This window comes from Erithacus rubecula, assembly GCF_903797595.1.
Source record: "Erithacus rubecula genome assembly, contig: scaffold_764_arrow_ctg1, whole genome shotgun sequence".
Lineage (NCBI taxonomy): Eukaryota > Metazoa > Chordata > Aves > Passeriformes > Muscicapidae > Erithacus > Erithacus rubecula.
Genome location: NW_027635575.1, coordinates 12084 through 27741, shown reverse-complemented (window position 1 = coordinate 27741; position 15658 = coordinate 12084). Strand labels below are relative to the sequence as shown.

Genomic DNA, 15658 nt, shown 5'->3' with positions numbered 1-15658 from the left:
CTTAAAAACTGCACATGGACTGCACAGTCCTGTTAGGATACCTGCATTTGTACTGCAGTGTGAAATACAAGACTGGGTGCTGGGCAGGGGGAAACTTGTTGCTTCCTCTGAGTGCAGTAAGGAGAGTTTTAGGGAAACTGCCATCAGCAGAAAGATGAAAGATAATTCTTTAGAATTTGATAATTATCTTGTTTTGAAAGATAATGCTTTTGTTTCCTGCATTTACAGTGCCTTTTGATCTTTTGGGAAACAGAAGTTGCCGATCTTACTTTCATCAAGCTTAAGTTTTCAGAGTGGTCCACACAGTTCATGGTATTCACAGCAGTGTCTGGTCAGTCACATGCTGCTGAAGCTCTTCTGAAGATCAGTTTTAATAAATAATTAGTATTTCAAAGACCACTGGTGTGCAATGACTACAGTACAATGACTGGAATGTGAGAGCAGTGAATTAACTTGCAGTGCTGCTGTGTTCTGCACAGCCTGGCAGCTAAAGCAGCAGTCCCTTTATTTGATATGCTCTGCCCTTCTGACCTGTCTCATAGCAGGCAAAGCACAGATTTTACTGCTGCCTGTCTGTCATTAAAGTGTGTCTGAAGGTGTTTTGCAGTTAGGGAGTGCATTAAAAATGCCACTTCAGTCAGTGCTGAGCTTCAGTGACAAAAATGCCTACAAGCTGCTGTTGCTTTGAATGTGCAGAACCAAAGTCCTGCCAAAACACAGCAGTGGTGATTTGCTGATGCTGTGTCTGGCTCTGTTGCTGTGGAAGGGTTATGGAGCAAAGAAAAACAAGGAACAAGACACTCTCATGCTTTGTGCAGGAAAGAGCAAGAAAGAACAATTCATGAAAGAAACCATTGCCTTAAAAAAGACAATTCGTGCAAAACAAAATACAAACAGATCATTGGTCACAGAATGAGATACCTCTTGTCCCTGGATTTCTCATGGACCTTGCAGGTGTTTATCTCTGTTATGATTCTTTCTTTTGTGTTTACAGTAAAGAAGGAATCTCTAGCCTGGGAAAAATCCTGGCTAGAGGCTGAGAAAGTTTAATGGCCTGAGAAAAATACTTAGAACCTGAGAAAAAGGCCTAGCTAAAATGTGCCTGGGCCTCCAGCAGTGTCCACAACCGGGACTGGCACCGGCTGTGAGGATTGGTTGTGGCTTTAGATCTTCCCAGAGCAGAGCAGCTGCTGGCTGCTGTAAAGTTGTTTCTTGTCAAGGCACGTCAGGCTCCAAAGGCAAAGAGCCCAAGGCTCTCCAGTCCCTGTTCAATCTCTCTGCCATAAAGTCCCGATGGAAGCAGGAGCAGCTCTCTGCTGCAAGAGGTGGAAGCTGCGGCTGGTGCAGAGTCTCCAGAGGCAGATGCTCCCTGGCCTTTCTTCTTCTGTTCTTTTCCTCTTCATCTTCCTCTTCTTCTTCTTCTTCTTCTCTCACGTGCTGGTAGTGGTAATGATTGTGGTGGTGGGGGAGAAGGACAAAGCAAAAAGAGAGGAGTGAGAGAGAGCTCTAGCTCCAATACATGGATTTTTTTTGACAAATTACCCAATGAGCCAAAAGCAAGAACCTGACGAATTTCTCCTAAACCTATTAGAATTCCATAATACTAAAGTCTACATATAACTTGTGCATATGGCCTATCTGTTCTATCTGAAGAATATATAAAATATTTCAACTGTCATTTTATTTTGTCTAGAAATAAGTTTTTAATGTCTCAATGCAGCCACTATTTTTTAGGAGATTCCACAGCTTTTACTTTTTATGGTATTTAAATCCTATTTCTATGTACTTCAAACTAAGATTTACACTTCTACTTCATATTTATGCTACTTAATATTTCTAATTCCTTATACTAAAATTTAGACCTCTATTTCATGTCTGTGTGATTTCTTGTATTTTAACTTCTCAAAATATTTTAAATTTAACCCTTGCATACTGTTCTTTCTTAGAGGGAGTCAGAGAGACTTCTCTGTTCCACTCTCCAACAACGAGGAATGGGGACAGGGACAGAGAGTGGGGACTGTGAAAGGGACATTGGAATGTGAATGAAAACAGGAACAGGGAATGGTAATATGGGAACAGAACAGGAAATATGGAAATAGAAATTGGGCAGAAAATATGGGATGGGGATTTAGAATATAGGACAGGGAACAGAAATGGGGATAGGGCATCAGGATTGGGAATGGGAATAAGGGAAGGGGACTGGAAATATAGAAATGAAAACATGGGAATGGGACTGGGATCAGGAATACTACAAGTTGAAAGAGACAGGGACTGGGAATATGTGAACGGTAACCAGGCAGAAAATACAGGACAGGGAATGATACCAGGAATGGGACCTGAAATGGGACGAGGCAGGAGTGGTGTGCAATGGGAATGGGCTGGGGGCAAGAGCAGTGACAGTGGGGAGAGGAGGATCCTGGATAGGGGACAGCGGGAGCTGGGTCAGGGGGAAACGGGGAGGGTGTCAGGGCAGGGGGTCCTTGATCAGCTGCCCCAGAACCTCCGTCAGCATCTCCCTATGCAGCCAGAGCTGCTGGGCCAGGGGTGCCCAAAGCCCTGAGCAACCCCCAAGGAAACCTGAAGTCCCTGAAACATACGGTTCCCCACATCCTCTGGAAGATTTCCCTGTGTCTGCAGGCATGTCTTAGTTCACTGTCTTCATTTTCACCCCGTTACTGGGTGTCTGGGAAAAACAACGAGACAAGCAAAGGAAATCCAGGTCAAAGGGAGCCAGCACGAAGCTTTTCCTGCACTCAGGGCACTCGCAGGGCTTCTCTCAGTGGAGACTCTGTTGGTGTCTGGTCAAGTGAGAGCTCTGTGAGAAGCTCTTCCCACACTCGGGACACTCGTAGGGTCTCTCCCCGGTGTGGATGCGCCGGTGGGTGACGAGGGTTGAGTTGTGCTTGAAGCCCTTCCCGCAGTTGCGGCAGCAGAAAGGCCTCTCATCCCAGTGAGTGCGATAGTGCCTCAGAAGGCTGGACCTGCTTTCATGCCTCTTCCTGCATTTATCACACTCATAGGGCCTCTCCCCAATGTGGATCCTCCGGTGCACAGTCAGGTGTGAGCTCTGGCTGAATCTCTTCCCACACTCCCCACACTCGTAGGGCCGTTCCCCTGTGTGGATTCTCCAGTGTCTGATCAGGTGGGATCTCCACCTGAAGCCCTTCCCACATTCCGAGCACTTGTGGGGCTTCTCCCCATGGTGAAGCTGCTCACGCAGCCCCAGCTCCGAGCTCCAGCCACCTCCCCGGCCCGGGCTGGCTCTTTCCTGCTGGGATCCCCGGGCTGTGCGTTTGCAGCCCCTCCTGCTGCGGGATCTGCGGGGCTTTTCCTCCCCGTTGCATTCCTGCGCCGTGGAGCCGCTGCAAACGGCCTCTTGCCCGAGGCTGTGCCGCGGGGATTTGTCCTCCCTGCTGTCCGTGCTCAGCTCCTTGTCTGGGGGAGGAAGGACAATGAGAGGATGGGATTTGCCTCCGTGCCAGAGGCAAGGGAAAGGAGATCCCCCCAGGGCTGTGCTGCAGCCGGGGCCGTGCTGGGCTGGGAGATGGAGCAGGACACAGGGGGAAAGGGACACTGACTTCCTCCTCACCTGCCTGCGGCTCCCAGCCCATCTTGCTCTTCCTCATGCGCTCTTCCGCTTTCTTCTTGGTTCTGAGGTTTGGCAAATCCTGGTTTGGGGATGAAAACAAGGGCTGAGCGCGTTGAGTTTGATGGTGGCGCTGCCCAAGGGCAGCTGGAGCAGTCAGCGCCCCTTTCAGCCTCGGGGGCCCGGAGCCCGCTCAGCACCAACCTCCCGCACCCCTCCAGGCTGCCGGGGGTCCCCCGGCTTTGGCATCGCCCTGAAACACTAATCTTAGAAAATTAGGATTTTAGTTACCATACTGAAAAGAATTAAAACTTAGAAGGGAGTAGTGATCTGAAACTTAATTACTTGCCCGTCATTTCATGTTTGCTCAGCTTCACTTACAATAGGAAAAGAAAAACTAGTGAGTAGACCCAAAGGAACATAGACAATGCAACCAGAAACACATTCTTTGAAAAACTGGATTATCCCCAGAAATCATTTGTATTGTCATGGATAGAAAACGTGAAGAGATTAGGGGGAGAAAGATGCGCCTTAGTTCCTCCTTTTAAGACTCCTCCTCGCAAACATGACCCCAAACTTAATTTAAGAATTCAAACATGCATACTTAATAGCTATTCGAGCTAATTACCACAGGAAGCAGAGGATAGGAAGGGCTGTCATTATGAATATGTATTTGTTTGAATCCTTTGTCAATAAATAGACTGTGATCACCTGTGATTTTGCAGTGTTTTAGTGAATTACCTCACGCTGCTGCTCAACGCTGAATAAACGTACACTCTCTAACTTTAAATTGTTAGATTGCTAAATTGTCCGTCACAGTTAAGTATCAGTATTAGACCAATACTCGTATTTTGGTCAATCCATTGGCGACTCTGGTGGGACCCTGTTCTCTCTGGCTGAGGGGCCAGCTGGGTTCGGGATCCCTCTGGGGTGGCCACCTGGGATCTTCGTAGGAAGAGGGCTCCTTTTTCTCACTGGCATCCCAGGGAGCAGAACTAGAACTGCTGGAGATACAGACAAAAAGGTAAGTTTAAATCTTATAGACAAGTACCTCTAAAAGAGGCAAACTGGTAAGACACTTCGAGATGGCGAGCGCACAGTGAGAAAGCCTGAAGTGGATTTGTTTGTAAGTTTCCGTGGAATTTGGTAGTGGTTTGTGTTCCAGGTGGGGCTGTAACAGCAGCAGGAACTCTTGCCCCGTAGTGGGGGATAGCGGGGCCGGTCGTGGCTGCCAGGAGCAGAGCTCGCGCGGCAGTGGGTCGGCAGAGCTCGGGCAGTGGCAATAACAGCATTGCCAGTATTGCTGTGGCACAGGAGTGTCATGATCCACTCAACACAAGCAAGAGTCATGATGGTTCATTCAACCCCAGGGTGCAAAACACAAAAAGCAAGAGACTCAGGTTTTATTCAGCAGCAAGCAGGAATGCAGTTTATTGTGTGCCAACAATTCAGTTTTGGGATAGAAGAGAGAGAGAGAATGGTAAGGAAGCTGGAACAGGACGCTATAACCACTACCCTGCTCGAGAGCAGTGTACCATGGCAAGCACCAAGCACACCCACAAACAGTCCCCTGGCATGCATCCACCTTGGCCAGGCCAGAACTCAGGTCCAGAGCGAGTGGGTGGGGTCCAGGGTCTTAGTCTCTGATGATGGTCATGAGGCACACGATGGGATATAGCTAAAGAAGTAAAAGGAGAGAGAGAGACAAAGGATGGGATATAGTTATCAACAGATGGGATGCATCCTTGTGGTCGTCTGACCATAGACGCGTCTTCAATCCATTGGGAAGAAAGAGATCTCAAAGTCTCTTTAGGAAAGTTACTTTTTATAGTCCTTTTCCAAAGGGAGCGGCTTCTCCAAAAGGTGGGAAGATTTATGGACTATTGTGTGTGGAGATCGTAGCCCCATGACGCAGGAGCAGGGACAGGGTGTGATAACCAGCACCCTGCAGCGTCCCATGACAAGCACCAGGCACAGCTACAAACAGCCCTTGGCCCACAAGCATCCACCTCAGCCAGGCCAGAGCTCTGGATCAGGGCAAGTGGTGCAATCTCAGGGCCCAGTCTCTGATGATGGTTCTGAGGCAGATCAGAGAAAACTTCAGACCGACTCTTACACAGGGGTAGTGTCCAGAGCGGAGCAGGCAGTTCTCAAAGACATTGAGAATGAGCATCTCTTCAGATTGCTTTCAAAACTAATTTATTTAGCTTCACATTGTGAGCATCCATTCCATGTGATGCATGTGAGATCACACACCGATTTGCCAGGTGAGATTGCAGGAGGGTAAGGCAGACTCCCTGGCTGCCCCAGCTAGCCACCAGCAATACCATCAGAATGGGTCAGGTCTGATCCATCAGTTCCTGTAAACACGGAGTCAGGCTCGAGCCATTGTGGCCACGTGTCCCAGCTGCCAGCTCCAGGCCATGCCATCACTGGGTATGGAATTAAACCCCCGGGGCCTTGACAGCTGTAAAGTGTGGCAAACAGACATCACACACATTCCCAGTTTTGGTCGCCTCAAATACATTCATGTAAGCATTGACACATATTCAGGTGCAGTTTATGCCTCTGCTCACACAGGATAAAAAGCTGTGCATGCCAAAAAACACCTAGTGCAAGCCTTTTCAGTGCTGGGGATCCCTAGGAAAATTAAGCAATAATGGCCCAGCATATGCACCCAAAGAGCTCCTAGATTTTATTCAGCTGTGGGGAGTAGAATATAAAACTGGCATCCCCCACTCCCCTACAGGCCAAGGTGTGATCGAGCGTGCCCATCAGACACCCAAGCAGGTCCTGGAAAGACAGAGCAGTGCAAATGTGTGGATGTCTTCACAGCAGAAGCTCTGCAAAGACATGTTTACTATCAATTTTTTAAATTGCTCATTTGAAAATATGTGTCCACCTGTGGTACATCATTTTAACAGTGGTAATCAGTTCAAATTGTCCCAGTGTCCACCAGTCTTGATTAGGGACCCAGAAACTTGGGAAACCAAAGGTCCCTGTGAGCTCGTTACCTGGGGCGTGGTTATGCATGTGTAGCCACTCCCTCAGGCCCTCGGTGGATTCCCCAGAAGTGAATTTTTTGTTAAACAAAAAATGTGGAGACGTTATATTTCACTAATTTAGATAGAGAAAAATGTTTTGTACTGTACTTCGCTAAATTCTGTGAATTTAGTTCAGCCCTTTCTTTGCCCCTCCCCACCAGTTCAGCCCCATTGGGTGCAACTAGGTTTTCCCTCCCCTGACCTAAGATTTGAAATTCCTCACCACTCCTTTGTTCGCCCTCTTTTTCCCCTGGACCCCTTCAGGAATAAAGCTTGGATTATCCCAGGAAGAAAAGCTTCCTTGGACTTTTGCTTTCTCTATGCCAAATTCCCTCCATCTCTGACTCAGAGCTAGCCAGAAGAATGGTCAGAGTGGGGAGGATCACGGCACTGCAGCACCATCAGACTCTCCCTCTTTAAAGCAAGAGGAGGGTTGAGGGTTTCTCACCAGCTGAGGAAAAGTGCTCCTTCAGCATCTCCTCCGTCTCCTTCACTAGAACCCCCATCCAGCTCCAGGTGGGCTGTGGGGCATGGTCAGGGCCTGGGGCAGCATCCCTGGTCTCTGGGGCTGGGGCTGGCTCTAGGGCAGCATCAGGCTTTAGGGCAGCATCCCTATTTCCTGGGTTAGGTATCAGGGTTGTTATCCCAGTCAATCCCCCTTATCTTTGAATGCTAAATAGAACAGGCCTATCAGCAACACCAGCCACTGTGTGATATCATTAGCATTTAGAATGGATCTGAACTCCTTGAAAACTGCTGGGGTGGACTGAAAAAATTGGGTGATGGGTTGGGGGAAGATTTCCTCTGCTGTCACTTCCTCACAGTAAGTGCCATTATTGAAGTAACTCCAAAACCACACAGTTAGAGTGTGATACCTCTAGATCCATGTGACTATATTCCAGAGGAAATTAAAAGTCCATCAGTGCCTTACCTGATCAACCCACCAAACGAACTGAATATTAGCTACAGTAGTTTTGGTGAGGGGACCAATGTTCAAATAAGGGCTTGCAAATGGGAGAGATGTATCTGTGATCACATGGAGCCCAAGCCAGATTAACCTGGACAACATGGTGCCACCTAACACAAAACCTTAGGTAACTCAAGAACTGTTATTCCTTTTTTCACCCTGCTCTCAATGCCCTCAGGCCCCACTGTCTGGGCACCAAAATCTGTCCTGGTTTGGAGGACAGGTATTTGCCAAGAACAGCAGGAGCTCCTTCCAGGATGGAGAATGTAAACCCCCTCCCTCCTAATTGTTATAATTTTGCAATCAGGGGCTCTCAGGCAGAGATATGGGGGTAGGAGTAACAGCTCTTTACTAATATATCTAACCAGACAAACTAAAACAACAGCAGCTATGAAAATTAACAACAAACAGAACAGCAACTCAGCTCCAGTCCTTTTTGGCCACAGACACTTTTCCTGTGCTCAGTACCAGTGCTGGGTGCAGGGCAGGTCCCACGCAGCTGTGGAAGGCTGGGACAATGTCAGCAATGTCCCAGGTGGGAGAAGGGATGGAGGAAGGACTCCCCGCTCACCACAGGGGTCGTGGCACTCGGCTGCATGTGCAGAGGCAGCAGCTGGAGCGGGGCAGGCAGCAGTGCAGTGTCCCACAGCAGAGAACCTGGCTCCTGGTGTTGGGATGGTGGGGGTGGAAGTGAGCAGCCCCCAGACATCTTCCTCCGACCCCACCGGCGAGCACAAGGGCCAGACCCTGCCCAGCTACTCCCCATCTCTTCTGTCAACTTGCCATCCTGAGCTAGGGTGCAGCACAACAAGCTTTCTTAGCATCATAACAGGGAAAATTCCACAGAGAGAAATAGGAAGGGAACAAACCCCAACCCCCAACACAGCCACAGCAGCCTTAGTTCAAGGGCCCCTGTTTAGATAAGGGTCTGCAAATGGGAGAAATATAGCCAAGACCACGTGCCACCTGAACCAGGGCAAGCCAGACCACACGATGCCACCTAATGAGGTTTTATATCCAGCACACAGAGCCCTTAGTGAGGATATTTAATAGCAACAAAAATTGGTTAAATTGCAAAGCAAAACAGAAAATGGAGAATGTTGTGAAAATATTACTAAAAAAAGTGGAGGAGAATCATCCCTCTCCCCACTCCAACATGTGAGGTGTTACATAGGGTGTATTAGAGCACTGGGCTGTGCTTGCTAATCTAGACAAATCAGCTGGGAGATCAAGTATTTGATGATTTCATTAGAGAAAAGTGGCCAATTGATGCAGTCCTGGCTGGACGGAGTGCCCAAAAATGGGGAAAAGATAAAAAGACACCAGAACAAATCCTATAACACCATGGACCAGTCCCTGGGAAACTTAATGAATTCACATGAGGAGAAAAAAATTCTACAATATTTTGTGTAGCATAATTAGATTAAAAACAAAATATTATTCTCATTCTTACTATTATGATTAATATTCATACTATTATTATTGTTGAAGTTGTTGCTGTTATTACAGCTATTATTATGATTATTGTTATTTACTAAGGAATATATTATCAGTCCTCGAAATAACAATCAATTGGCCACCTGTAGCTCCTGACCTTCCTGCTGACAAATCCAGGGAAATGAAGAACAAGACATTTCACCATGGGATGGGATCACATTGCCTATTCACAGGAGGAGGAGAAGTTTGTGGAAAATTAAGTGACTCCAACTGCTGTTTCTAAATAGATGAAAATTGAAAAGTGGTAAAACAGGTCACAAAGGAAACAAGAAAGTAGATCATGCACCAGTCTAAACAGGGAAAGAATGGCAATGGGACATGTTTTCGTGCTTCCCTGGCAGACCATGGGTTAAACGAATGCTGATCCTCCTCTGATGTGCTGCAGCAACTCTCATCTTTTTCCCATGCAGACACCTTGCTGAGTGCAGCTCATTCAACAGCTGAGCAAGGGGATGCAGGTGGCAGCCAGGCCTCCTGAGCTGGACACGGCTACAAAGGACAGGGAGTGAGGGACTGAGAATAATCCCAAAATCAAGAAACACCCAGGAAGAAAAATACAGGGTCGGTGAGTGAAATTGCCTTGGGGATAGGGACAGAAACTTGCACATGAGAAAGCAATGGGAGAAATTTTCACTTTCAAAAAATGTCATTAATTCACACGGACTGCTGCTCCCAAGATCCTGCTCAATTCCTGAACATCGAAAAAGAGAAACACTGAATAGCGAAAATCCGATGTTATACTAAAAGAGGGGTGCATAATAAGGAGGACATGCAGCAGGCGGATCGGGAAACCTGAACCTTCCAAGTATCTTCTTTTTTTTTGGGAAAGGGAGAGGGAGATGCAGCCCGGGAAATGAGGGTGAAAAGGAGGCTGCGTTTTAGAGACAGCATGACAAATACCCACAGCCTCTCTCTTTGTTCATTAATGAAGGCACTTTTACAGGACTCTTCTGTCTCCTTTGTGCACACAAACCTCTGGCCACGTGAATTTTCCCGCACAGCCCCGGGGCCTCTCTCAAACATCCCTTGCCCAGCTCGGACTCCTGCCGGGGCTCCAGGTGGGTCCCGGCTCCATCCCAGACTCACTCCCAGCTCGCAGCGCCCGCAGCTCCCGCTCACCCCGAGCTCCCGGCGGTTCAGGGCAGCAGCGGCTCCTCGGCCCAATGCCTGGGCACTGGCAGCCACTCCTCAGACGAGGGTTCCGAGAAATGGGAAAACTCAGGCAAAGGTACGAGGGTCCATGAGGTGCACAGAGCCCGCCCCTCGCTGCGATTGGCTGATTCTGCCGTCACTCCTCCTTCCCGCGCGCTGATTGAGCAAAACCGGGAAAAGCTCAACCCTGGTTCCGCTACCAGCGCGCTCCTGCCGCAGCAAAGGCGACATTTACGGATCGCCTGAGGGGGCCCGGGAGCGGCAAAAGCGGCCGGAGCTCGGTGAGGCGGCGGGCGAGCTCGGAGGCGGACCCAGCGCAGGTGAGAGGCGCGCTCGGTTCCTTGAGGGCTCGGGACTCGCTGCGGGCGGAGGGGTCGGACGGGGGCTCTGGCGGCTTCGTTGTGCCGTGCACGGCCCGTGTTCCCCCCGGGCTGAGCGCGCTGTGGGTGCGGCTGCCCGCGGTCTCCTTCCTGCCAGGGCCTCGGGGGTAGCACAGAGGTGGCGGTACCGTCCCCGGGATGCTGCGCTGGGGCCTCCTCCGAGTTTCGCCGCCGCCTCACCGGGTTCCAGCCGCTGCCGCTGTTTCGGGCCCGCACAGACGCTACAACAATGGCGCCTTTGCTGCACCAGGGGTGGCTGGGGACAGCGCCAGCCCCTGGCTTGTCCCGCTCTGCCCAATCAGCGCGGACAGCTAGGAGTGACAGCACAATCAGCCAATCGCAGTGAGGGTCGGGCTCTGCACACAGGGCGGGTTTTCTTTCCTTTCCCCGCGCTCCGCCATTTCGCGGAACCCTCGTCTGAGGAGCGGCTCCGGCGCTGGGCCCGGCCCGGGCATCGGGCCAAGGAGCCGCTGCTGCCCTGAACCGCCGGGAGCTCGGGGTGAGCGGGAGCTGCGGGCGCTGCGAGCTGGGAGTGAGTCTGGGATGGAGCCGGGACCCACCTGGAGCCCCGGCAGGAGTCCGAGCCGGGCAAGGGATGTTTGAGAGAGGCCCCGGGGCTGAGCGGGAAAATTCACGTGGCCAGAGGTTTGTGTGCACAAAGGAGACAGAAGAGTCCTGTAAAAGTGACTTTATTAATGAACAAAGGGAGAGGCTGTGGGTATTTGTCATGCTGTCTCTAAAACGCAGCCTCCGTTTTACCCTCATTTCCTGGGCTGCATCTCCCTCTCCCTTTCCCAAAAAAAAAGAAGATACTTGGAAGGTTCAGGTTTCCCGATCCGCCTGCTGCATGTCCTCCTTATTATGCACCCCTCCTTTAGTATAACATCCGATTTTCACGGTTAAGTGTTTCTCCTTTTCGATGTTCAGGAATTGAGCAGGATCTTGGGTGAGCAGCAGTCCGTGTGAATTAATAACATTTTCTGAAAGTGAAGATTTCTCCCATTGCTTTCTCATGTACAAGTTTCTGGCCCTATCCCCAAGGCAATTTCACTCACTGACCCTGTATTTTTCTTCCTGTGTGTTTCTTGGTTTTGGGATTATTCTCAGTCCCTCACTCCCTGTCCTTTGTAGCCGTGTCCAGCTCAGGAGGCCTGGCTGCCAACTGCATCCCCTTGCTCAGCTGCTGAATGAGCTGCACTCAGCAAGGTGTCTGCATGGGAAAAAGATGAGAGTTGCTGCAGCACATCAGAGGAGGATCAGCATTCGTTTAACCCATGGTCTGCCAGGGAAGCACGAAAACATGTCCCATTGCCATTCTTTCCCTGTTTAGACTGGTGCATGATCTATTTTCTTGTTTCCTTTGTGACCTGTTTTACCACTTTTCAGTTATCATCTATTTGGAAATAGCAGTTTCAGTCATTTAATTTTCCACAAACTTCTCCTCCTCCTGTGAATAGGTAATGTGATCCCATCCCATGGTGAAATGTCTTGTTCTTCATTTCCCTGGATTTGTCAACAGGAAGGTCAGGAGCTAGAGGTGGCCAATGGATTGTTATTTTGAGGTCTGCTAATATATTCCTTAGTAAATAACAATAATCATAATAATAGCAGTAATAAGGGCAGCAACTTCAACAGTAATAATAGTATTAATATTATTCCTAATAGTGAAAATGAGAATAATATTTTGTTTTTAATCTAATTGTGCTACACAAAATATTGGTGGACTTTTTTTCTCCTCATGTGAATTCATTAAGTTTCCCAGGGGCTGGTTTATGGTGTAGTAGGATTTGTTCTGCTGTCTGTTCATCTTTTCCCCATTTTTGGGCACTCCCTCCAGACAGGGCTACATCAATTGACCATTTTCTCTAATTAAATCATCAAATACTTGATCTCCCAGCTGATTTGTCTAGACTAGCAAGCACACCCCAGTGCTCTATTACACCTGCTGTAACACCTCACATGTTGGGGTGGGGAGAGGGATGATTCTCCCCCACTTTTTTTAGTAAAATTTTCACAACGTTCTCCATTTGCTTTTTCCCTTTGCAATTTAACCAAATTTTGTTACAGTTTCATGTCCTCTCTATGGGCCCTGTGTTTAGCTGTCCAAATTCCATCTGTGCAAGCAGGCAGAGCTTGGGGTGAGGGCCAGAGGGAATCAGCCCAATTGCCCCCCCAGGCAAGAAGACCCTGGTATCTTGTCCACACTTTGCCCCAGCAGGGATAATTTTTTTTTCTAAAGCTCCTCTCATGGCTGTCTAGAACCCCTGTTTCTCTTCTAGAGCAGCCATTGGATGACTCATATGTGGCCCCCCCCACAATGTTATTTTTGGTTTTTTTCTCATTGACAATATTCTATTAACATTTTACCTGTGAAGTGTCACCCTTGAAGCTCTTCCAGTTTTGCAAAATCCATCCGAAAGGTGAACATTGAAAAACCCATACTGAAATTTTGCCATCAGTTAAATTCACCCACATATAGACACAAAAAATTCCAATGCCAATGGTCAAAGAATGCATATGGGGAGGAGAAGGTGGGATTGTTCAGGAGAAGGAGGAACAGTTGGAGGAAGAGGAATGTGAGGAGAGGTAGGGACACAGAAGGAGGAGGAGGAGGAGCAGAAACAGGCAGGAGCACACTGTTCCACCCCTCTCTGTATCTGCAGCCTCTCCCCAGGACCCAAGGGCATTGTCCCCATCACATGCATCCAGTGACCAGAGAGAGGGATTCAAGATTTGAGAGAGGTGAATCTTGGTGTTTCTGACATTTATTGGGATAAATGCTGGTGTTTTTCTTTTTGACAGGGGTTGAATCTTTATGTTTTGGTGGGTGGTTGTCCAAATCTTGCTGTTTGGTGGATTTTTCATCTGTGTCCTGATGTTTGGAGAATTTTTGGGCTAAATCTTGGTGTTTTGGAGGTTCTTATACACACAGGATGCCCAATGGCTTTCTGAGGTGAACTTGGGAAGGAGGAACCCCCAGCCCAAGGCCCTCTCCTCTTGTATTCCCCAAACCAGGATTTTTCATTCCCGAGGCATTGACAGATGGAGGAGGAGGAAAAGCCCCAGAGATCCCTCACGAGGAGGGGCTGCAAACCCAGCCCAGGGAGCTGCAAGGAGGAAAAACCTTCCCTGAGACAGGAGGGCGGCCGGAGATGCAGGCAGAGCTCAGAGCTGGTGGAGAAGCCTCATGGAGGGGAGAAGCCCCACAAGTGCTTGGAATGTGGGAAGGGTTTCAGCTGGAGCTCCAATCTGAGCCGGCACCAGAGGAGCCACACAGGGGAGAAGCCCTACGAGTGTGAGGAATGTAGGAAAAGATTCAGCTACCGCTCTAGCCTGATCCAGCACCAGAGGATCCACACTGGGGAACGGCCCTACAAGTGTGAGGAATGTGGCAAGGGTTTCAGCTGCAGCTCCCATCTGATCCAGCACCAGCACATCCACACTGGGGAGAGGCCCTACAAGTGTGAGGAATGTGGGAAGGGTTTGAGCCGAAGCTCAGACCTGATCAAACACCAGAGGATTCACACTGGGGAGAGGCCCTACAAGTGTGGGAAATGCGGGAAGAGCTTCAGTGAAATGTCCAGTCTGATGCAGCACCTGGTGATCCATACAGGGGAACGGCCCTACATGTGCTTGGAATGTGGGAAAAGCTTTGGGTGGTTGTCCACCCTGAGAAGACACCAGCACATGCACACTGGGGAAAGGCCCTACGAGTGTCCTGAGTGTGGGAAGAGGTTTCAGACCAGCTCCAAACTCCTCACACATGAGCGGATTCACAGAGAGGAGAGGCCCTTCCGCTGCCCCGACTGCGGGAAGGGCTTCAAAGAAAACTCTGCCCTCACTGTCCACCGGCGAATCCACACCGGGGAGATGCCCTACGAGTGTCCTGAGTGTGGGAAGAGCTTCTCACAGAGCTCAACCTTGAACCATCACCAACGGGGTCACCACTAAGGGAAGCCCTGTGAGTGCCCTGACTGCGGGAAGAGCTTCGTGCTCTGCTCTGACTCCATCCCCATGGGAGGATCAGTGTGAGGATACCACAAGCCCTTTAGAGCTCTCAAAATTGGCAGAAAGTATCAGGATCTTCCCTAATATGGGCTCCCCATGTCCTTCACTGTGAGGCCCCACTCCAAGGTCAGAGCCTGTTGGAGTGTGTAAAATAGAAGCCTCTCTGAGTCCCTCAGAGAGAGAGAATGCAGGGATTTAATTAAAGCCTTTACAGAAATTAAAATACATTAAGTCACACACACATGAAGTAAAAATGTAAGTTTTAGTTTTAAGTTAGGAATGTTATTGCATCACATAAATATGAAGTAGAAGTTTTAGTTTTAAGTAAAAATATAGTGTAAGTGCCTTAAGAGAGTAAAAAACCCTAAAATCTTGTTAAAAGTTCAGGAACTTAGTCCCAGACTGTCCTAGGTTACAGTGTAAAGATGTGCCCGAAAGTATGTATTCTATCAGCATCTTCATGAAGTGTTGAAACCAGGTGCAGCAGAGTTCCTTATCTCCATGGGAGATCACTGCTAATGGGGCATCTGTTAAAAATCAGGTGGGGCAGTGTTCTTTATCTTTTCCTGGACCCCATCCTTCCTTAGGAAGATATCATCTGTTAATGGCCGTTGAGTCCCACTGCATGACTGATAAAATGACATCATCCCATTGTGAGATGCTCCACGCAGGGGAAGGAGCCAAGGATAAAATCGTAGATAAAATCTGCAAACTTAGGAACACCAAGGCAGCCTATTCCCAGAGGTATAGGAATCTTTCCTCTGGATTCCAGAAGAAGACCAGACCTTTCCACATCATCACTGGACCTTTGGAAAACTGCAGCCTTCTACAAAACCACTACTGCAAAAGAGCTACATCTGTTGCTCCAGGAGGACTGCAGACACCATTAATGGGACTGCTACCAGCACCCTAACTGACAGGATGTCAGCTTGTATTCTGACTTTGTGTCTGTTTGGGGTTTAGGTTTTTTTGGGTTTTTTTTTTTTTTTTGTACTATATTTTTATTTTAATTTTCCTAGTAAAT

General features: G+C 48.8%; 1 protein-coding gene across 4 annotated transcripts; it reads left to right on the top strand.

Moving 5' to 3' along the window:
• The first annotated feature begins 11008 nt into the window (after positions 1-11008).
• Positions 11009-14621, top strand: LOC306816636 (uncharacterized protein). 4 transcript variants are annotated; one of them, XM_079333052.1, is made up of 2 exons: positions 11009-11158; positions 13642-14621. In XM_079333052.1, the coding sequence occupies exon 2, from the start codon at positions 13669-13671 to the stop codon at positions 14575-14577; it is 909 nt and encodes a 302-aa protein (XP_079189178.1). In that variant the 5' UTR covers positions 11009-11158; positions 13642-13668; the 3' UTR covers positions 14578-14621. The 4 variants fall into 4 exon arrangements, with proteins under 4 accessions (XP_079189178.1, XP_079189180.1, XP_079189177.1 ...); XM_079333054.1 differs by having other exon boundaries at positions 11018-11125; positions 13659-14621; XM_079333051.1 differs by having other exon boundaries at positions 11018-11125.
• Positions 14622-15658: the final 1037 nt, after the last annotated feature.

Bases quoted from the DNA above. Each gene is read 5' to 3' on its own strand.
- LOC306816636 (XM_079333052.1), top strand. From the start codon at position 13,669: ATGGAGGAGGAGGAAAAGCCCCAGAGATCCCTCACGAGGAGGGGCTGC.